This window comes from Nuphar pumila, chromosome 2 (assembly GCF_984573655.1).
Source record: "Nuphar pumila chromosome 2, dmNupPumi1.hap1.1, whole genome shotgun sequence".
Classification (NCBI taxonomy): Eukaryota; Viridiplantae; Streptophyta; class Magnoliopsida; order Nymphaeales; family Nymphaeaceae; genus Nuphar; species Nuphar pumila.
Genome location: NC_143250.1, coordinates 64,390,658 through 64,415,162, shown reverse-complemented (window position 1 = coordinate 64,415,162; position 24,505 = coordinate 64,390,658). Strand labels below are relative to the sequence as shown.

The window sequence follows — 24,505 nt, the reverse complement described above, 5'->3', positions numbered from 1 at the left end:
TCCGGCAGGGGAGCTGACCCCCTGCCGCGTGTTGTATTTTCTGGCAGGGGGGGCAACCCCCCTGCCGCGTTTTTTGTTTTTCGGCAGGGGGTCGGCCCCCCTGCCTCATTAGTATTTTTTGGCAGGGGGGCCGACCCCCTCCCGCTTGTTATGTTTTCCGACAGGGGGGCGACCCCCCTGCCGCATTTTTTGTTTTTCGGCAGGGGGGGCGCCCCCCTGCCGAAAAAAATAACCGAGGCAGGGGGCGACCCCTACCGCATTTTCTGTTTTTCGGCAGGGGGGCGACCCCCTTGCCTCGTTGTTTTATTCTGGCAAGGGGTCGCCCCCCTGCCCCTTTTTTTGCCATTTTTTTTTCGGCAGGGGTGCGACCCCCTGCCTCTTTTTTTTCGGGCAGAGGGTCGCCCCCTGCCTTATTTTGTTATTCGGGCAATGGGTCGCCCCCGTGCCTCTTTTTTTTCGGCAGTGGGGCGACCCCTGCCTTGTTTGTTTTCTCCGCCAGGAGGTCGCCCCCTGCCTTATTTTTTTATTCGGGCAGGGGGTCGCCCCCGTGATCCTCTGGTAGGGGGGAGGGGGGCAACCCTGCCTCTTTTTTTTTGCGGCAGGTGGTCGCCCCTCCGGCCTCTGTTTTTTTTTCGACAGGGGGCGACTGGTCATGGTTTAGGAACCCGACGCACGTCGGGTTCCTAAACCACGTCATCACCCTGTGGTTGTCGCTTCGGGAGACGATCACTGCCTCTAGAGTGTCTTCATTTTAACACAGTATCTCTTGCAGATTTCTCAACGTATCCAGCTTGTGCTCCGCCACCCGTGGTAAGTAATTGACAAAAACAATGCAAATCGGGTAAATACCCGTGGTGAGTAAGTGATGCAAGCGCTTCACATGTTATTTAATTTATTGGATGCAACACTTTACTGTTCACACAATCACTTAGTTGTTGATATCTAGGACTGCTTTGTTAGAGTTTGGAGATCATGTTGAGCATGATTTTAATGTACGAGAATAGAAGTGTTCTTATTTTTGGAGTACGAATTTCATGCTAGGCATGGTAGTAGTTGGCGAGATATTGAAGTGTGTTTGTTGTAGGTACATGTTTGACATTTTTTTATATGAATGATTTCCATGTATTGCAATATTTGATGTGATTATATCCACGCTTGCATGTAGTTAATTTTAATTTAATTATGAGTTCCATGTAAAATTGTATAATGATAGTATGCTTCAAATTAATGCATCGTGTTATGAATAGTTTTGCATATGAAAATATTAAGTTATCAATGCATGCATCATAATTCTTGTGATTGTATGACATCATATATTGCATGATAAATTTGATATTTTTTTCATCATAGCATTTTGATGGTTCTCTTTTAACTGGTTAGGATACATTTCGTAACATCATACGACAAAATGACTGCAAACCGTGAATGGATGTACCATAGGGTAGTTGACAATGAGTTATCGCATGAATATATGGATGGTGTTGAAAGTTTTATTGAATTTGCAACTGCAAGTGTCAGTACAGTGGATCCCACGAGTCGGATTAGGTGTCCCTGCAAGATTTGTAAGAATAATCGATTTGTAGAACCTCATGGCATTAGACATCACCTATACAAGAAGGGTTTTGTGAGTGATTATCGGAATTGGATGTTTCATGAAGATGAATTTAGAAACAATTTTGATGCACGAGTGAATATGATGCACGGTAATCCATATATGCATTTGATATTTGATGCCACAGGAACAGAACTCGGTTCTGCTATGGATCCTAGTGATGTAAGAAGTGCAGTAGATGAAGAATCACCAAACGATGCAGCTAGTAGATTTTATGATTTACTTAGAGATGTTGATGAACCACTTTAGAACGGTTGCAAGAGTCACACTATCTTGTTTGCAGTTCTTCAACTAATGAATTTGAAGTCCGAGTATAATTTGAGTCAATCATGTTTTGACCGGTGCATGATTGTGAAGAGTATGTTGCCCAAAGATGAGAAATTGCCACAAAATTTTTATCGTGCGAAAGTTATGGTCAACGCTCTAGGTATGGGGTATAAAAAGATAGATGCTTGTCTAAATCACTATATGTTGTATTTCAAGAATCAGAAAAACAACATTCCAAAATGATCTAGATAAAATCTAGATTAATATGGGTCTTGGATAAGGTTCAAATCCATATTAATTTGGATTATAAGCATTGAATCCAGTCCAATCCAAATTAGGATCCAAACCGATAAATTGCTCATGTTTCAATCGTAACTCAAATTCGAAAAAGTAACATATCGTTGTGCTTGGCATTTTGAGACGCATCCAACAATATATTACATGAATATAAATTCTAAATTTTACCTCAAAAATAACCCAAATTTCGCTTGAATTTAAATGTCAAAAATAAATTTCTTTCTTACATTTTAAATGAGTCGTTTAGACCTAGGCTAAGCCCAGACTTAAAAGCATCGTTTAAAAATCAAGATTTAAGCAATTTTTCTTTCAAACTTAACCAAATTTTCAAAAATCTCAAATTTAACTAAGTATGAAAATATGCAATATTATATCCCTTGATGCAATTGATTGACAGGCTTCAAAAGGCAACCCAACAAACTACAATTTCAAAATATTGACATTAGCATTCGGAGGTACACAACAGCTACATGTTGAGCCTTATTCAAAAGTGAAGTTTTACAAAGAAGAAATTGGTTTATCAGAACACCAGGAAAGGATGAACATGCCAAGTAAACAGAAGGAATGACAGAACCTCATAAGTTGGGATGGAAAAGGCAGAACCGCATAAGTTGGGATGGGATTGGCTCATTGTGCCGCAGCATTTCAGTGCACAAACCTGGGTTAGCTCTTAATTCCTTCATCACAGTAATGGACACACTTGTATTGCTAAATATTAAGGCATTTAATTTGCATATTTGATAGAAGGGAAGTCCATATTGTGGTGATTGATTTCCTTCAAATTTTAAACAAAAAACATATCAGATGCATGGAATGCAGTCTACATCAGCAATATATCACCTTGCATGAATTGGATCAAGTTAGCAGAATACCCGAGGACTATTCCCCAGTTGCCTATAAAAAAGAAAAAAGGATAGTTTTTTTGAAGGAATACAAATTGAATAGCCTAAATTGCATCAGCATAATTCTTCTTCAAATATGGTCTTGCTGCTCTATTACTAATTTAGCCTAAAGTCATGTGGGTAAGGAAATGGACCTAGAAAATCATGTCCACCTAAGCATCAATATGTCATCAAGAATATGGAGGAAAGTGGTCGTCCTATACTGACTTTCCATGAAGGGAAGCGTCTTCAGTGTATGAACTCCAGACAAACGCATATGTACATGATTGTCAGTATCAACTTGTTTGCCTTGTGCCTAACTTTTTATGTACCCTGTCTAACATATTCTTTATCATTCACAAGATGTGTGAACCACACGCATGCGTAGATCAAAGAGGCACTGTAGGTTTGAATTTTCCAATCCCTACTGTTGGATATGATGCTCTACTGTTGGAGATGGTGCCACATCACATCAGGTAGATGTACAATGATAGGCACTTGCTGATGTCCAGAGCATGAGATCTCCAAGGAGTCGTGAAAACAAGTGCATTCTCATGAACCAATAAAGAATATTTACTTGGAAGAGAAAAAATTAACAAATACATGCTCATCATAGGATGATTTCTATAGAAACTCCACTATTAAACATGTTACACCTAAGCGTTATCCTTGGAGCTAAGTTGTCTTCCAAGTAAGATCAGCCCCCCGGCCGCAGATGCTGATAAGAAAGCAGATGAGAAGCAAAGAGCTAGAAGGGCTCCCCTCAAAGACTGCGTGTGTGTAGATCAATCAATAAAGGAACAAACAAATGTAAAAAACTACAGATAACAATTATAAAACAAGTACCTTTGCTAGCAACAAAGCATTGTCATTTGCATACTCTAATGAGCTCTCTGGTATACTTGAGACGCCTTGGCCCAACTCCCAAGAGAGAATCCTGAAGGAGAAACCATGAAGAATCAGCATCACACCTTTGAAAAAAGTACAAAGTGAGTTGAAGCATACCCAAATACAAAACCAATGGCAGCACCAATATAAGCTTTCTTAGGTGTCAACTCAACTTGCAACTCCCCAAACTGAAAATATTAGTCTTCCAGTTAGAAGAAATTAATGAATTGCGACCATACATTAAATTTCAGGAACTAGACTCAAATTACTCGCCTTCAACATTCTGCTTTGAGTTTTGGGCACTTCATTAGTAGCAGTGACTGGGCCAGCAGACAACAACTTTCCTGTTTCAATCAAAGCCTTGGCGATCTGTAAAAGAATTCAAAGGTATCTGATTTATGCCATAATTAGACTAACATACAACTAATTAATAATGTAGAACCCCATCAAAGCAGTTGCATTCAACATAATCCATAGGGATGGCAGTGGACAGGGGAGAAACTGAGCCCCACCCTGCCCCGTTTGGACTGGGGATAGAGGCAGGGATGGACTTACGCTTCCCCCCGGCCCACCCCATCCCCGTCTCGATCCCTGCCTTTCCCCGTCCCGCCCCGTCCCCGATCCTTCTTTAGGGATGGCAGTGGACCGAGGGGAAACGGGCCCTGTCCCGCCTCGCACCGTTTAGACAGGGGATGGAGGACATGAAACGGGGATGGAGGTTAAAATCAAAACCCATGCGGGGATGTAGGGCAGGCTTTTGAGACGGGGCGGAGGTGGAGACCTTGTCCCCCACCCGGTCCACTGCCATCCCTAATAATCCAATAGCTCAGGTTTCTCAACACATTTTGTACAAGCCAATAATCCATTCTCATAGTTGGCTGGTAGAGATGCATTCAGTTTTAACTAAAATAAACTAAATGATCTTCTAAGAGGTTTTCATCTCCCAGAACATAAAGGCGGTGTAAATCCATGGAATTGTATCTACATATACACCCCATGGTCCACAGTAGCACAAAATGAATCACCCATCAGACATGATCTTTACCATGAAACTATTCGATAACAGAGTCTAGCATTCTTAAGTGGAAGTTTTTAGGAAAAAAATATTTACGGGTAAAAAGTAGCTTTCGTATCTTCAAGAAAGAGAAACAAATGAAATAAAAGTAGCACATGAAAAAAGACAGAAAACTAAAAAGGGGCATATGCTTTTGCATGTGTGTGCGTTGTATGTCTTCACATTAAAATATCAGTAAGAACTTTTGTCCTTCTCTAACAGAGAAAAGAAAAACACATTAAGAGAAATTATAAAATAAAACTGCCAAATAGCAAACCAACAATTAAAAAATTCCTTCACAAGCATGAGTTGCGCAAGCATGCAAGTGAGCGTCATTTACTTCTTAATGAAAACAGATACAAGCAAACTTCAGAAAAATAAGGATATAGTTTGTTCTTCAAACACATACATATTCTTTTGTCCACAGCCAAATAGGCAAAGTATCATGGATTAAAGCACAAATACTAATAATTTTTTTACTAACTAGTGTCAAAACATCAGATCAAATGGCAATGGACTATAAGCTTCATTTTGTAACAACTAATTAAGGTAAATGCCTCAAACGATCACAAACTCTACCATTAATCATTTGTTTAATGAATATATGTAAAGAAATGTTATCTTTCAATTTGTCTTATCATATCCTGATTACTAACCATAGAAATATTTAAATAATTACTTTCTTCAAGGTGCCAAAAGTATGCTGCCAGTAGTTCGTACATACCCTTTGTAGCTCACCCTGGCCATATTGTCCCATGGACTGGTATCTCCTGCCTGCTGATAATAAACGCCTTCCAAATGCTGAAAACCAATCAAAGGGAAAATTTTGAAGAGGAAAAATTAAAAAAATAACTACAAGAAGGAAAAGAAGGGAACTGCTATAAATCATACAGTTAGTAATAAAAGATTCTTACCTGACTTTGCACTGTCTGTTAAGAAACCATCCAAACTGGGGAGCTTGCTCACTATATTGTGGGATGTAGCTGTGTCTGCAAGCTCCCATGCCCGTGAGAGATTCAACAGCATTTCTCCAAGCTCTTGACCACACTGGAACCAATATGCGAACAAAATTTTCCTTAGTAGAATGTTTCACAAACCTCAGCTCAACTTGTAAATTCTAATCCATATTACTACAAACTTCATAATTAAAGAAAAGACAATATTCTTATCAAGTACATGAAAAGAGTGACAATGCTCATGAAACGATTGACACTTATATATTTCCAATTATCTTTTAAAATGTGCATGTGCAACTCCAATACCTAAGAGTCCACTTCATGAATGTAGCTGTGGATATGCAGAAAATTGAAGAAAATATACCTCTTCAACAACAGGACCTTGTGAAAGATCGAATGCAGCATCATTCAGCTGTTTTAACAAGCATAAATAAACCCATCAATATATTCAAATTTCTCGATCCAAAAATGCAAAAGACAAAGAGAACCAAATCAACACAAGAAACTCTTGTATATATGTCAACCAACTTCAATCCAAATAAAAAAAATGTCCAAAAAAGTATCATTAAAAACAAAATGCATATCTAAAAGCACAATAGAAAAAAAAGAAAAAACAAAAAACAAAATAGACGTCCCCCTTTTATCTTCAACATAAGGAAAATCCCTGCAGATTTCAAAAGGTTTACACTGACGTCTGGTAGTTAGAGATACCCATATTGCAAATTAGCACCATATTTTAGCCATCATATTTGAATAATTCAAAGAAATTCTTCCAATTTTGTGTTATTTAAGAATCATAGTTGCTTATGGAGTTAACATCTAAAGCTTGTGTCCTAGTTATCTCAAGTTTCTGTGTAGGCTCAGAAGCTTGCTTATCAAGAAGCCACTTCTCAAAATGGAAATTTATCACTTCTGATGAGTGTCGGAAGCACACATGGCTCAGGATTCACGCTTGTAAGGTTTATTTAACTGCACTTTTTAAGACATGGAAATGGAGGTACACTTCAAGAATTAAAAATAAACGTGTGTACAAATGACAGGAAATCATGTTTCTCCTGTCTTATTGATTTTTAAAAATCAATGATGATGCTATTCTTGAGATTCTTTGTATGAAAAAACAGTGACATATTTTATAAAATTCAACACCATGTTAAGTCGTTCACTTAAAAGTAGCTGACATTTTCTGCTGACCATAAGAAAACTATGTAGACTGTACAATCCATGGATATTGTTTTGAAGTTCGTTTGCTGCTTGCCAATTACTAGTTATTGTGTGTTTTTGTCAATTGATGATTTTTTTGTCAGGTTAATGTTATATTTTTGTTCAGGCAATGCATCTGATAATATTACTATAATGATAGAGTAGAGTGAGAGAACACATCCAGGCTCTAGCCTCTACCTACTTAGTCTTGGATAGTGTTGCATATACTGTAAAAGTGTTGCTTTTTTTTACTGTGCACTGTGAAAACTTTCTAATTTGATTCCCAAATGCTTCCTCTAGCTTCACATGGATCTAAAACCAAAAGTGTTCTCTGCTTGCTTACACTTTGGCAACCCTGGTTACGATTTGCTGTGCCTATTTTGACGTAAGAGAACAAGAGGAAAAGTAACTAGGTTCTCTGTTGTAGCAGCAACAAATGGCAATTGTCTCTCATCCAACTAGCAGCAACTTACACTAATTGTCATGTTTGGTGGCGCAGGGGTAGTTTCTTCAGTGTTTATTCAATTATGACAGACAGCATTATGCTCCTCATTATGGACGAGCGGCAAAGCTTACGGAAATCCAGTTTCTTGTGAGGATTAACAACAAAAATATCAGATTGGATTGAAACGATCTAACTTTGCCTAGTCATGATGTTAGTTAGAAAGATAACAGTTCAAGTTGAAGGTGGGGTATCAAAAACCAACACCAACTGAAAATTGCAATAAACCGAGAATGTGTTACAATGTGTTCCTACAATCTCCTGGCTCAAGAATAAGAAAAAATAGAATGTGAAAATGCAACACCCCACTTACAAGTTAAAACCCACCATGTAAACCTCTCCATTCACCTACCTTAACCATCAAAATATTTAAACTGCTTACCCTAGTTTAGACCACAAATCAAGATTTCATATAATGTGCAGGGTGCCAGTTATCCCATCAATAGACGATCGAAATTTGATTTTGGGAGTTACCCCCGAAAACTTTCTTCCTTCTCTGCCCTCCAATCTGATATGAGAAAGACAAATGAACAGCATCTCGAACTCTGTCGCTCGTTTTTTGAAAAAGAATGACACCCAAAATAGTTTAACCAAATCCGGATGAATCACACAATGTTATGAACCGAAAAGGGAGACCATCAAATTCAAAAGACGATCAAACACATTTCTGCTCATTTCAATCTGAATTGCACAACTAAGGGACACGAAACCAATGATTGCAATTCATCCTGAGCAGTAAACGGCAGATGAAGAGGTACCCCGTTGTGCTTACATCAAGCTGAAGGTCTCGTGGTAGTTTTGCGAAGTAATCACTTGGGAGATCAAAACTATCCTGAGGAAGAAAAGGAAAAAGGAAATAGTATGAATTTGTGGTCGAAACACAAAAACCAGAGAGAGAGAGAGAGGGAGTTTTACAGCGAGTTCTTGGAGGAGGGGGCGGAGAGAGTCCCGCTGTTGCTGTTCGACCGAATTGGGCTGTTCGGATCCTGTGAGAGCGAATCGAACCGATGGGCGTTTCTTGGTGGGCGAGTTTCTCGCCGGAGGCTGCAATGGGGAAGAAGAAGAAGAGAGGCCACGATGGTGGTGGTGGTGAGGAGGGAGAAGAAGGGCGGGGCAGATGATGGGACGATGGGAAGGGGGAGGAGAGGTGGAGCAGGAGAAGAAGCGGCGGAGTGTCGGGGTTTGAAGAACAGAAGCCATTAAAAAACGACGCAAAGGCAGACGTGTATTAACGGATGCACGCGAGGGAGAAGCACCACCTTTGTAGGCCGAGCGCGGGCGGTGCGCTTGGACGAAATGCCGCACATCTCTCGCGCTGCTTTGTGCTCCACTTGTATCTTCTCTCGCTTGATTTTTTTTGTCTGATCCAAATGGCTTCGCTGGCCCAACTTTTGAAGAACGCAACCAATGACAACCTATAATAAAATTACCACTTCGGCAGTGAGAAGGCACCGGATCAAACCCCACTGGCGTACGGGTATGTTTCAGTAGCTTTTCAGAGGTAGGTCACTTAGTGGGCGTTAGCATGTCGCGGAAGGAAGCTCGGCGTCTGCGGTAAATGAATCGGAGCCCTCAGGGCGAGACGTTTCTGCTGAAAGGGAGGGTCTATAGTTGATTTTGGGGCTGCTTTTCGGCTAAAAAATGGAGACCCACGTTTGCGTTTCCGCGGTAAGCCCTGCAAAACGCATCAAAAGTGATGCATTTTCAGGGAAAAGCTTCAACTTTTAGCGGCGCACAAACGCGCCCTCAAGGCAGACTGTTTGTGGGGCCCTAAAGGTTTCCCTTGCTTTGTCAAGTTCCTCGTAAAAAAAAACATTCTCTCTTTTATATATATAATGGCACAGTAACAACCTTAGAACAAGCAACTATTTTCAAAGAACCAATTATATTTTTTGAAATATTTATTTTTTCCTTTTTTATGCACTCCTAAAAAGAGGACTCATTCCTCTCTCTCTCTCTCTCTCTCTCTCTCTCTCTCTCTCAGGGATCCAACGCAAATTTTCCTTTTTCAGGTTTTTCTTTTTTCTTTTACATTTTTCCTTATCTTTTTCCCCTAAGAATTAGGACCCACTCCTCACTTATATAGTTAACTAAACACCACATCTATGTGCATGTGTTCCCATATTTAGATGTTCCCCCTATTTCAATTCATCCTTTATAGATTTGGAAAAAAAGGTTACCATTACCAGTAGTAAGTTCTTCATTTTTTTTAATAGGCAGTAAGAAGTTATTAATTCTTAACGGCATTTTCCCTACTTTAAATTGAAAATGGTTCTTATTTCTGAAATTTCAGATAGCAACCATGGCGTGTAACCCCCCTGCTTTGGACCACACAGCATACAAAAGTGACATTGCTTGTTGGCAACAAATGTTAAGCTCTATGTGCTAATGCACATAATTATACATAAAAAATTTTGAAAAATGATTGTAATGTATGACTAATTTAATGTGATTCCCTAAAAAATCTATAAGTTTTTATAGTCTCTCGATGTCCAAAATCACAAATATTTGACATCGGTAAGACACTTTTACTATTCGCAATTGCGAATTTAGATATTTTTGGGATAAAATTATATTGCTCATCAAATATGTCCAACACCCACTTAAATCTAGAATCATAGGTTTTTTTTATTCGAATCTAGACCTCACAAACTCGCATAAATTTATTTGTGAAATATCAATGAAATTAAAACCACCAACATCACGAATATCTGATTTTTTTGCATATATTTCATATTTCACATAATTATATTTGTGAAACTTCACTTACCACTAAATTCGCAAATATCATAGTAGTTCATATATACTTTCCGAAATTACATAAATTTATGTGTGAAATTGCACTTATCACTTACCACCAAATTCACAAATATCTTATTCGCATATACTACACGATATTACATAAATGTATCATGTTTTATTTTGTGAAACCCCACTAAATTCGCAAATATATTACTTATTTGCATATACTATACGTTCTCACATAACGTAATTTGTTAATCGCCTTATATCACAAATATCATACTTAACTATTTGCAAAAGCATGACACATGCGATATAGCTTATTTGTTGCGAAATATTTTATTGAATCATATATAAACTCATTGTGGTCCCCAACATGATTATTTTTACATAATCTAGGGGTTTTTTTTGTCTTTTGTCCTAACTAGTGGTCCCCAACCTGCTTTCCTTCCGATAACTATTTTTGCCAAATATTTTCAACAGCTATTTTTTGTTGCTATTCATCAGAGGCATTTCATCGCTTAACCATAGACGACGTGTTTTTTGGGTCAGCACAATGTATCATATTGTTTAACGGTTGAATCAAATATTGTTCTATATTGTTTAATGGTTGAATCAAGCATTGTTCACTTTTGTTTTTTTTTAATGGCAAATATGTTTGTTTTTTGCAATCTTTGTTCAATATTTCTTGTATTATTATTGTAAAAAATTTTGAATATGTTTATTAATACAATATGTCCAATAAGAAGAAGACTTTCTCAAAGAGGTACACACCCATATCATCTAAAATTTCTCAAGCACAATAACAAAAGCTAACAAAAAACTATGAATTGAGTCATCCTGGTAATTTAAAAGCATGACTTAATGGCAAATATGTTTGTTTTTTAATGCTTGTTCAATATTTTTTGCATTGTTATTGTAGAAAATTTTGAATCTGTTTATTAATACAATATGGCCAATAAGAATAAGACTATCTCGAAGGGGACTGCACCCACATCATCTAAAATTTCTCAAGGATAACAAAAGCTACCAAAATTTTTTGAACTGAGTCATCTTGGTAATTTGAAAGCATGACTTGGTGTGCATAAGTGGGTAGAGAGTGAAATTCCACTAGAGGGGGGGTGAATAGTGAAATACGATACAAGTTGATATAATAAAAAATAAAGCAATAAGGCACAACACAATGAAAACAGGATTTATACTGGTTCGGTCAAAACCCTGACCTACATCCAGTCCCCAAGCAAACCACTTGAGCTTTCCACTATAACATCCGAGTCACCGGATAAATAGTACAACACCCTCTTCCTCAGAGGTCTTCTTCTCTCAACAGAGAAGGGGCACACCCTCTTCCACAGAGGTCTTCTTCTCTCAACAGAGAAGGACAACACCCTCTTTCACAGAGGTCTTCTTCTCAACAGAGAAGGGCAACACCCTCTTTCACAGAGGTCTACTTCTTTCAACAAAGAAGGAATACAGTGAATAACAGAAAGTTACAATACTTCCTATAGAACCTTCAGGATGATATGAATGCACGAACGAAGGATTCTCAGAATGTTCTGTTTGTCACTCAGAAGATACTCTTTGTCAAAGAGTTATTTTTTACTTTTTCTCTTTCTTTTACTCTTTCTTTTTCTAGGCTCTCTTTCAAATATCGAATAGGTATTTTTCTCGTTGTAATCTCACGTGTCTATTCCATTCCCTTCTTTTTGAATAGTTTATTTGTGTGTTTTTATAGCTTAAAAAATAGTCGTTGGCCTTTTTGAAATCGTAGCCTTTTTGAGATGTTAAATGTCATGTCATTTCAAAAAACATCTTTAGAGGAATTCGAGAAAGTCTTCTTTTCATAAAAGTAAAATATAGGGTACACTAGTTGTTGTAATATTTTAGGTAATACATATTTTATGTAAAAAGTTTATTTCTTACAATAGTACATTGAACGTTGGATTGTAGGTTGTCATGTGGTTTTGTCTTTATCCTAATTAATGATATGTGGTACATAGGTACTTCTTTACTTTAAATAAGTGTAAGTACAATGAGTGCTTTGAGATATTTATTTGTACATAGTCATGTCAAGTGTTTTCTTTATGTTGTGTTTTTCAAAGTCTACAGAGAGAATGAAGACTACAAGTTAGTCGACATTCTTGAGAAGGATATTTAACAAGGATTCTTTACAGAAGGTATTTAATGCTATACAAAGAGAATGATGACTTTAAGTAAGTCGACATTCTATGAGTTTGTAAAAAGGTAACTAGAGTCTTTTTCAAAACAAATTATATTTGGTTTCTTTTGTGTAGCCGATTTCATATTTTGTCTTTTTCCTATATTTGAAATCATTTCTTTAAAGAAGGTAACTAGAGTCTTTTCAAAACATATTATATTTGTTTTCTTTGTGTAGTCGATTTCATGTTTTGTCTTTTTCCTATATTTGAAATCATTTCTTTAAAGAAGGTAACTAGAGTCTTTTCAAAACATATTATATTTGTTTTCTTTGTGTAGCCGATTTCATGTTTTGTCTTTTTCCTATATTTGAAATCATTTCTTTTCATGTTGTCTTGTATATGATATAAGGTACAATTATTACATTTTGAAATCATGTCAAAATACCTTTTTCATAAAGGGTTGTAAGAAGGTACAATTATTTGTTTTCAAAAAGGAGCTTTTTGAAACTATCGTATACTTTTATAAAATAGCTTTTATGAGTGAGTATGTAATATACAATATGCATCCTTCTGAAGGTTCTGTTACAAATGACTCTAAAGAAGAAAAAAATCTTCAACTTGAGGAAGCTGATCTCTTTAGAAGGTCTTTAGGAGTGCATGGCTCAACAAGCTTTTTCTTCAAGGAGTATGATTGCATCATAGTTGTACTTGAACAAGAGGTCTCCATCCTTTTTGAGTGAGATATCCTTGCATAAAATACTCGTTAGATATATGGCAAAACATATCCAGTCATTATATAACATTTTTCAAGAAGACATATTATCATATCGTATGAAATCAAATAAGACAGTGTATCATATTATGTGACATCAAAACAGAGTTTCTCAACATTCTCCCCCTTTTTGATGATGACAAAATATGCTCCCCCTGTCAAAAAGACATTATGCATAGAAATAATAATATTATAAATATTAAAAAAAATGTTTAAAGAGAGAGTATTTCTCCAATAATGGAGACAGGGTTTCTCCCCCTTTGTCATAGACAAAAATGAAGGGATCAGAGTATCAGAGTTATTACAGACCAAAAGTGATTAAAAGTTATTACAGTAAAAAAAAAATAAGTTTATTTTGAGCCAGAGGAAGGGTGAAACTTTCGGAGTAATGCATCTTGGCCGAGTTGTAGTGAAGCTTGATTCTGCAGAAGGAGATCTTGGGTGTTCTGGACAGTGACAAGAGCTGTGAAGATGTCAAGGTCAGAAGTTGCTGCTTGATTCGCTTTGTGAGGGCCTTCGTCGTCAGAGTTTAAAGTAGAGGACTCTTCTTCATGGAGAGAGGAGTCATCAATTATATTGTTTGAATAGTAGACGATATCTGTTGCAAGAGGAATCTGGAAGAATTCAAGAATGAGTGATGAAATATCCGAAGGGAAGAGACTTAACGAGCGGAAGTTGATCATGTTGTGGAAGATGACACTGGACCAGTTGATGGGAAAGGCAGAGAAGATGGCATAAAGAAGAAGGGAGACTTCATTTGCAATAAATCCCCTAGAGGGCGACTTGGGGACAACATTGGAGGAAAGAATTTTGGATAGCAATAGAGCATGAGGTTTGAGATTGCTCTCATGCCATGGGAAGTGAGTGGAGCGAGTGGAGAGGAGGATTTTCTGAAACACAGAGTGGTCGAGAGGAACAATGTTGGGAAGCTCAATACCGTAAGAAGAAATATTCAAAATATTGCCTAACTGAGATATGTCAAAGGAGAAAATTTTTCCATGTACCATGGAAGTGATAGAAGAGTGATCATGGTCAATAGAAAGGTTGGTGTAGAAAACTTTGATAAGGTGAGGATAGATGGGCATTTGTTTTGGAGAGGCTAGAATATGAATAAGTTCAGAAAGAGAAGTTTGTAAGTCAAACGCTGAAAAGGCTTCAAGGTGAACCAAGCTGCCTGGTAGGATTGTCAAAGATTTTATGTAGTGATAAGTGTGAATGAGATCCGGAAATCTCAACTCCGAAGCTTGGGGTAAGTCGGATGTGCAAGAGAATGCCATTGCAAGAGCCTAAAAGAACAAGCAAGAGAGAAAGACTTGGAAAGGAGTAAGAGTTTATAAGAGAATAGAGAAAATCGTGGGAATGAGATATGAATCAATCTAATAAATAGAAGAAGAAATATAATGGTGATAAGAAATGAATGACATTGAAAGTGAAGGATTTTTAGATTTTAGTGGAAAGAGGAAATGCGTGAGTTGTAAAATAAGAGACTTGTGAATGACAAATCAAATCAATTTCGGAAGATAGTGTATTATATTAGTGAAGATATTAAGGACATAGTTTCGAAATAATTTTTTCTATATATGTAACAAATTTTCTATGGGCAATCTTGTTGGATAGTGAGACGAGTCATGAATAGAGTATGAAGTGTCATATTAAACGTAAGAGAAAGAATGATTCAAGAGTTTTTAAAGATTTTCGTGAAGATCATGAAGAATAGAGAGTGAATAATGGCCTAATAAGAACAAACAACTTTTTCAAAGATTTACTTTATGTGAAAGCATTCCAAAACCGTGAAGAGAGAGTTTGGAATAGGACAAACATGAGAGTATGAGGAAATGCAATAATTTCTTATTTAAGAAGTGTATATTTTGATATACATGAAAGGAGATAGGTCATAGGGTGATCATGTGATGTGTACTTTGAAAGATATGACATTTTTGAAAGAAAAGAATGACTTAAAAAAATGTGTCATGATTAATGTGTCTTCACATTTGTAATTTTTATGAGTATACGTAAATATGAGAAGGACACACTTTGACTATGAATAGTGGTAAGAGAGATGATATGAGGAGTCAAAAGATATTCATGAGTGAAGAGTAATAATTGCTTATATAAGAAATATTTTTGTGGATATGCATGGAAGGAGTGAGAGTAGTCATAGAGAAAAGTGAGATGACATATATGGATTTTCGAGTAGAATAATAAAAAAAATGAAAACAAATTCATGATTGATATGAGATAAAAGACATAAAATAAAGTTATGATTGACATGAATTAATGTTTATTTGATAAACATATTTTTAAAGAAACTCTATTGGAGGAAGTTCATAGTTTTTAGAGAATAATTTTTCATAAAAGGTGTGAAGGATGAAAGAACGATAATAGATTATACTAAGGATATGATATAACAGATGATGTAGTAAGATTTTACGTGAAATATGACAGTTTGATTTTGAAAAAAGGTGGTGAAGAAAATAAGAAAGATAAACACTCGATTTATTTACCATAAAGTTTAGTGAAGTGTCTTAATAGGAGGAAAGGAAGTCATGAAAAGGGATATATCACTTGAAAAAAATAACATAAGTGAGGAACACAATATCATGTTGAATCTCGGATAGCTTATCATAAGAGAGGTTTTCACAAGAAGACAAAAGTGATAAAAGGTGTTATGAGATGAGTGATGTGGACAATGTCATGATAGCTTTTAATATAATTAGTTCTTATGGATATGAGTGAAAGGAGATATGACAAGGAGTCATTATGAAGGTGTACTTGAAAGATGACAAGTTGAAAGACGTAAAGAATGTGTCTTAAGAGTTTAGAGTATACGTGAATATGGAAACCTAGTTTGAAAAAAAATCGATAAGAAGAAAAAAACTTTTAAAGTAAGATTTTATCAAAACTTATAATAAGTGTGATTAATTTATAAGTCACTTAGTTTGCATATTCCTAGTTCTCTTCTAATTCGTGTAAAGTCTTCATGTTTCAATGGTTTAGTGAATATGTCTACTAACTGTTGATTAGTGGGTATGAATTCGAGTTTAATTATGTTGTTTAAGACTTGTTCTCTTAAGAAGTGGTGTCTTATTTAAATGTGCTTAGTTCGTGAGTGTAAAATAGGATTCTTAGATAAGTTTATAGCACTAGTATTATCACAGAAAATAGTTGTATTTTCAAAATTTAAACCAAAATCTTTTAAGGTTTGTTTCATCCAGATAACTTGTGTACAGGCTAGGCTAGCAGCAATGTATTCGGCTTCAGTAGTAGATAAGGATACACAATTTTGTTTCTTATTGAACCATGATACAAGTGAGTGCCCTAGCATATGACATGTTCCACTTGTGCTTTTTCTGTCAGATTTACTTCCAGCAAAGTCAGCATCGCTGTATGAGATTAAATCAAATATAGAGGATTTTGAATAGAATAATCCAAAATCAATTGTGTCTTTTAAATGTCTCATTATTCTTTTTACAGCTTTAAGATGTGATTCTTTTGGATTTGACCGAAATCTAGCACACAAGCAAACACTGAACATAATATCTGGACGGCTAGCAGTTAAATATAGTAGTGATCCTATCATACCTCGGTATACCTTTGTATCCACAGACTTACCATCTTCATCTTTGTCCAAAACAGTAGTAGTGCTCATAGGAGTGGTTTTTGAAGCAGTTGAGTTCATGTTGAACCTCTTCAGAAGTTCACGAGCATACTTAGATTGATTGATGAAAACTCCATCCTTGGTTTGTTTAATATGCAGTCCAAGAAAGTAGTTGAGTTCTCCCATCATACTCATTTCGAATTCCTTCTGCATGGACTTAGAAAATTCTTCACAGAGAGTGTTGTTAGTAGATCCAAAGATGATATCGTCTACATATATTTGAACAATTAGGGTATGATTATTTACTATTTTCACAAATAATGTCGAGTCTGCTTTACCTACAGAAAAACCAGTTTTTAATAGAAAGGTTTTGAGTCTATCATACCAAGCACGAGGTGCTTGTTTTAGGCCATATAAAGCGCGTTTTAGTTTGAAAACATGATCTGGATATTGTTCGTTTTCAAAACCTGGAGGTTGTTTTACATAAACTTCTTCATTTATAAAACCATTTAAAAAGGCAATTTTAACATCCATTTGATATAATTTGAAATCCATATAGCTTGCATATGCTAAAAACATTCTAATAGATTCAAGTCTAGCAACAGGAGCAAATGTTTCATCAAAATCAATACCTTCCTCCTGGTTGTATCCTTGAGCTATTAGTCTGGCCTTGTTTCTTATAACATTACCTGTTTCATCTAGCTTGTTTCTGAAGATCCATCTTGTCCCAATGATCGGATGATCCTTTGGTCTTGGTACAAGATCTCAAACTTCATTCCTTTGGAATTGATTCAGTTCTTCAGTCATGGCTAGCATCCAGAACTCATCAATGATGGCTTCATCAATCTTCTTTGGTTCAAGTTGAGAAATGAATGCCATATTTGCAATCCGTTCTAGCTGAGCTCTAGTCTGAACTCCCTTTGTCAGTTCTCCCAAAATCTGCTTTTGAGGATGATCTTTGATATCGACAAATGTTATTTGATGATCATCTTCATTAGACTTAGCTGTGTTATCTAAAAATAAATTTGTACTTTCAACATCATCATCATTAGTTTGCTTATGAACAGATTGATCAATAGATTCACAGAAACTAACATGCATAGATTCTTCAATAGACTTAGAACTCTTATTGAAAACCCTGTATGCTTTACTATGACTTAAATATCCTAAAAATATGCCTTCAATAGATTTAGCATCAAATTTATCTAGGCTATCTTTTGTGTTTAGGATAAAACATTTACAACCAAAGACTTTGAAATAGTCTATTCTTGGAGTTCTGTCATAGAATAGTTCATAGGGAGTTTTATTTAATAAGGGTCTAATGAGAACTCTATTTGTTATGTAGCATGCAGTATTAACAGCTTCTGCCCAAAAGGATTTAGCAAGATTATTGTGTTGGAGCATAGTTCTAGCAGATTCCTGAAGGGTTCTATTCTTTCTTTCTACTACACCATTTTGAGGTGCAGCTCTAGGAAAGGCAAAGTTATGAGAAATACCATGCAAGTTACAAAAATTTTCAAAAAGTTCATTTTCAAATTCTCCTCCATGGTCACTACGGATTTTAACAATAGAACAAGATTTTTCATTTTATAATTTTTTACATAAAATTTCAAATTGACAAAACGTATCACTTTTGTTTTTCAAAAATATTACCCAAGTAAATCTTGAGTAGTTATCTACAATGACAAAAACATATTTATTGTGATTATGACTAGCTACTCTAGAAGGACCAAAGAGATCCAGGTGGAGAAGCTCTAGAGGTCTTTTGCTTGAAATGATATTTTTTGATTTAAAGGATGATTTAGACAGTTTTCCTAATTGACATGCATCACAAAAGTAATCCTTTTTAAAAGATATTTTGGGTAACCCACGTACTAACTTATCTTTAGCTAATTTAGACATGTATTTAGAATTGACATGACCCATTCTCATGTGCCATAGATGTTGAGAGTCATTATTAGCTATGAGGCAATGTTCTGTGATGTTTTCTAGGTGTAGTTCATATATATTATTTTTTCTTATACCTTTTAAGATAATATTTTCGTTGGTGTCTGCTATAAGACAAGCATTATGATTAAAGCTAACATTATAACCTGTATCACACATTTGACTAATACTTAGAAGGTTATGTTTTAAGCCTTTAACCAGGAGAACGTCTTTGATAAGAGGTTTATCTATATTTCCAATATTACCAATACCTATTATCAAACCTTTGTTGTTATCTCCAAAGGTGACGGTTCCTCCTTCCTTTTTATGAAGAACAACAAAGAGGTCTGAATGTCCAGTCATGTGTTTTGAACATCCACTGTCTAGAATCCATCTGTTCTTCTTGTTTGGAGCCTGCAAATCATTAAGTAAAATTTCTTTTTGGTACCCAATCGGGTCCCTTTTTGTTAAACTTTGGAACCCATATCCATTTGGATTTGGGTTTGTCTACAGCCTTAGAGGAGTTAAAAAAATTAAAATTATAATACTCCTTATTTGGTTCAGACGAACTTTTCACAAAAGTGGTCTTTTGATTCATACAAGAAGGCTTGTTGAAATGAGAGTAGCCAATACCATTCTTGTAGAAAGAGACTTTTTGAGAGGATAGGAGTTTATCCAAGTTCTCTTTTCCTTTAGTAAACTTGAAAACCGTTTTCATAAGGTTTTCAGTTTTACTTTTTAATTCTGAAATTTCTACTTGCAGATTTTTAGTCTTGAAGCTAGTAGATGAGATTTCAGAAGTAATAAGAAGATTTTTCTTTTGTAACTCAGAATTTTCAATACTGAGTTTTTCATTTTTCAAAAGGAGCTCTAGATTCTCAGATTTCAACTGTTTATTTTTTAGAATCGTTTTCCTTGATTCTTCAAAAAGTTTCTGAAAAGCATTTTGAAGATCTTCAAAGGAGAAATCAAGAGATTCACTTACAGAGCTTTCTGCCATGAAGCACATGTTGGCGGTTTCTGCTTCATCATCATTTGACTCTTCACTAGTGGATGGTTCTGAATCATCCCATTGAGCATGCAAAGCCTTTTTCTTGAAGAACCTTTTCTTTGGTTCCTCAGTCTTGGATTTTCTTTTGAGAAGAGGACAGTCACGTCTCAGGTGACCTGGCTTATTACACTGGTAGCACATAGAATCTTCTTTTGGGTCTTTTCTTTCTTTGTGCTTATTTGGAAGCCGGTTCCTTCTCATAAAGCGCTGAAATTTCCTGGTGAGTAGCGCAATCTCAGTTTCTTTTTCTGAGTCTTCATCCTCAGAAAGGGCTGGGAAGGCTAGAGTTTTCTTCAAAGGTTCTTCTTCCCTTCTTTCCTTCATGTGGACTTCATATGCCATAAGATTTTCTATTAGATCGTCCAGGGAAAGTTTGGATAAATCTTAAGCTTCTTCAATAGCAGTAGTCTTTTTCTCCCAATCAGTTGTGAGAGATCTCAAGATTTTCTTCACCTTTTCTGTCTCAGAATGGGTTACACCCAGAGATTTCAGATCGTTGGTAATGTTGGTGAATCTGGTGAACATCTCTGTGATGGGTTCATCTTTGTTCATTTTAAACAACTCATATTTTCTGACAAGAGATGAGATTTTGGTTTCTTTCACTTTGTTGGTTCCTTCATGAATAACCTCCAAAGAATGTCAAATATCATATGCAGATTCACATACATATATTCTATTGAATTCATTCTGATCGATGGCACAATATAAGGCATTCATAGCCTTTGCATTTAGGTTTGCCATTTTCTTTTCTTCATCAGACCATAAGTTATAGTCTGCGAAAGGAGATGTGTATGGATGCTCAACAATTTTCCATACAACAAAATTTATGGATTTGAGAAATATAGTCATTCTGCACTTCTAGTATCCATAGTTGGAGCCGTTGAAGAAAGGAGGACGAGATGCGTGTTGACCTTCAATATCACGAGCATAAGAGGTAGATGCCATATGTGCTGGAAGACTTGTTATGTCGAAACCAGCAAACCTGCTCTGATACCAAATGAAATTCCACTAGAGGGGGGTGAATAGTGAAATACGATGCAAGTTGATATAATAAAAAATAAAGCAATAAGGCACAACACAATGAAAACAAGATTTATACTGGTTCGGTCAAAACCCTGACCTACATCCAGTCCCCAAGCAAACCACTTGAGCTTTCCACTATAACATCCGAGTCACCGAATAAATAGTACAACACCCTCTTCCTCAGAGGTCTTCTTCTCTCAACACAGAAGGGGCACACCCTCTTGAAAGTGCACTAGGATCGAGGCAACGAGCACTAGAGGGGGGGTGAATAGTGCTTTTAAAAATTTTTGCGGAATATTGAATGATTTTGCAAATCTCAAAGCAAACACACAAAGAACACAAGATTTTATTCTGGTTCGGTCAAACCCGACCTACATCCAGTCCCCAAGCAAAAACCAGCTTGAGATTTTCCACTATCAACCTTGTAAACTACAAGATCACACAGACCATAACCGGTCCCACTTTCAGTAACAACCCTACTGAAAGCAAACAACTCCTTTACACCAAGGAGTCCTTCTTTTTACACAAAAGAAATAACAACTTACAATACAACCTATGAGCCTTCCTTTTGAATGCAAATGAAATGCAATTGGCTATTGAGGTTGTTGAAATACTCTACTCACGAATTCACTATCTCTCAAAGTGATTTGAGTGAAAAACTGAAGTGAAAATATCACGTGAGTGAGAAAACAAATACTTGAATGAATAGGAGTGAAAAGCAAGAAGTAATTCAAGGTAATTCTATTGAATTTGATTGTTTTGAGTGTAGAATGCACTCATATTTATAGTTAAAATATTCCATACGTTGAGAGTATGAAAGGGTGTCAAAACTGTCCATTTTGAACGATCAAAACGTTTGAAAAATGAAAAGACACGCCTTTTTGAAGTTTCAGGAAAACGGCAAAATTAGTCGACTGAAACATCAGTTAGTCGACTAATAGTTAGTTATTAGTAGACTGACAGTTATCGTCGGTCGACTGATCTGTTAATCGAGCCGTTTGAAAATTTGAACTTTTGAAACTTAGTCGACTTGAGAAAAGTTAGTCGACTGATAATATCATCAGTAGACTGAAAAACCTTTTAGTCGACTGCTGCTAAAAACTTCTGAAAAACAAACATTTTGTTCAGTTGACTGATAAAAAGCATTAGTCGACTGCTGCTAAATTTTTCAGAAAACACATGTTCTGTTCAGTCGACTGAAAAACCATTAGTCGACTGCTGCTAATATTCCAGAAAACATACATTCTGTCCAGTCGACTGATAAAACCTTCGGTCGACTAATTTGACAAAAATGACTTTTTAGAAAATATGGCGCGAAAGGATTAGTCGACTGATAAGTCTATTGGTCGACTAATAAACATGAAAATTTAAGAAAAGAGTTTTCTAAAAAGATTTTCAAAAGAGTTTCTTTTAGAAAAGTTTTTCTAAAGACTTTTAAGGTGAAATGCAACCTAAATATGCACTCTAAGTAAGGCTCTTACAAGAATCTAAGACTTTTAATGAATTAAACATTTGCACACTAGTCTTCAAGGATTCTTCACCGAATTCTTCAATTTCTTCATAGCCTTAGCTGAAATACAGTTGATTTCACTTGCTCATCATCAAAACCTTGTACTTGAAGTACCATGTATGGCTTCATTGTCGTAACAATCTCCCCCTTTTTGATGATGACAAACTTAATCAAAGATGAAGCATTTAGATGCATAGATGGAGATTTTACTCCCCCTATCAATATGCTGCAAAACATTAAAAGTTAGCACATTTAAAGCACATATATCACATATTGATTGGTTTGCATTTCCATTCATCATTTCTTCATGCATTTAGAAATACATTCATTTAAAGCTTTCTTTTTCTCTTAATTTTGCATTTCTCATGCAAGATCTCCTGTAATGTAATTGCTATCATCTTTTTCTCAAGATCTCCTGCAATTTCAATGTAATGCTATCTTTATTTATCTTTATTTTTTTCTCCCCCTTTGTCAGAATCAAAAAGAGTAAGGGCAAAAATAGCATAAGCAAAATAGAGATACAAGTTTAAAAATATTACAACCCATAAAGTAAGTTTTTCAAATATCAAAGATCAGAAAAGAGAGTTTAGCAAATCCTTAATGGCAGTTACATCCTTCTGAATTGAAGCAAGTTGTTGAGTCACATCTTCACGAAAGGTGTGTTGATGCAGCTCCAAAGCTTCCATTCTCTACATAACTTCATCATGGTCTTGATTTGTCGAAAATTTCTTTCTTTTTGCATGAGATGAAGGTGTCGCAGAAGGTGAAGGTTCAGAAATAGATGGTTCATTAGGATCAGATGGTTCAGTTTGATCAACATTTAAGGGAGGCAGATATTTAATTTTCATTCTTTTAAAAATTGTTTGATCAAAGAACTCTTTTTGCTCAATGTATTTTTCATTTGTTAAAGGAACTTTGAAATGTCTAAAAATACGGGTTAAAAGACAACCATAAGGAAGAAATGGTTTTTGTTTCCACAAGTTTGTAAAATATACATTGGCCCAGTTGACAGAAATATTTCCAAATAAAACATAAAGAGCCGTAGATAGATCTGTGGAATAATAATCAAAAGAACCAGTTTTGGGTAGAACATTGTGGGCAAGGATTCATCCAACAATGCGTGCATGAGTTCGAAGATTAGTATTTTTGAAAGGAGGGCAGTGAGGTGCTTCTGGAAGAAGAATTTGTTCAAAAACTCTTTCATCATTCAATTCAATAGTGTTGAAAAGAGTGTCTGAAGGTGGAATTTCAAGAATTTCTCCAAGTAATTTCGAATCAAACTCGATTTCAACATCACGAACAAGAGAAGACAAAACTCCAGTTTCATGATTCATTTATAAATTCGTGTAAAACAAGTGAATAAGAAAAGGATAGTGAAGGGTATCTGCACAAGCATCAAAAAGATGTGAAATACCAGGAAATAATTCTCTTATTTTGTAACGAGAAAACAAGTGAAATAGAACATTTCGGCCTGGTAAAATAGGTAGTGCAGAAATTGATCCAAAAGTGTCATAGAGAAGAGGATTGCGAAGTAATCTTAGTGAAAAACCATGTCTTGAAGTAGGTGTAGGAGGAGGAGAACCTAAACCTTTTGCAGATGCAGACTTCGTGCGAGGCATGGTTACCAAAATGTCGGCTTCCAAATGACGTCCGGCAAGGGGAAAAAGCTTTCTGGCGATAAAAAACAAAGGACGATGCGGTGGCTGACGGCGAGGAGAGGTCGGCCAAAAGGGGATTCCGGCAATGCACTGTCACGGCAAAAGAGTTCCGGCGTGTTTTTGAAGATGCGCCAGTCACTACAAGAGGATTCCGGCGTTTGAAGATCACGTCCAGAAGATTCCGGCGTCGACGAAGATGGAATCGAACGACACTCCTAGGGTTTTTCGGAAGAGAGAGAGAGGCAAAAGAGAAAGAGGGGTTTTCGGTCTAAGGGTTTTGTTTTTTAAAAAAAACGAAAAGGTACGAAGTGAAACGATGCCTCTTTTTTTAAAAAAAAAAACGGGTTTTAAAAAACAAATCCAAGGGGTGTCGGGTCCCTTCACTTAAAATTTTTTTAAAAAAAAAATT

The 24,505-nt window shown here is 36.1% G+C and overlaps 1 protein-coding gene across 1 annotated transcript; it reads right to left on the bottom strand.

Annotated features, from left to right (window-relative positions):
- Window positions 1-3,592: 3,592 nt before the first annotated feature.
- LOC149845594 (LOW protein: ammonium transporter 1-like protein) lies at window positions 3,593-9,008 on the bottom strand. Its single transcript, XM_089997675.1, has 9 exons — window positions 8,573-9,008; window positions 8,430-8,489; window positions 6,320-6,367; window positions 5,914-6,046; window positions 5,724-5,800; window positions 4,219-4,314; window positions 4,063-4,133; window positions 3,904-3,994; window positions 3,593-3,827 (listed from the first exon to the last, which is right to left on the bottom strand). Exons 1-9 carry the CDS (start codon window positions 8,855-8,857, stop codon window positions 3,714-3,716), a joined length of 975 nt encoding a protein of 324 aa, XP_089853801.1. The 5' UTR covers window positions 8,858-9,008; the 3' UTR covers window positions 3,593-3,713.
- Between the last annotated feature and the right edge of the window lie 15,497 nt (window positions 9,009-24,505).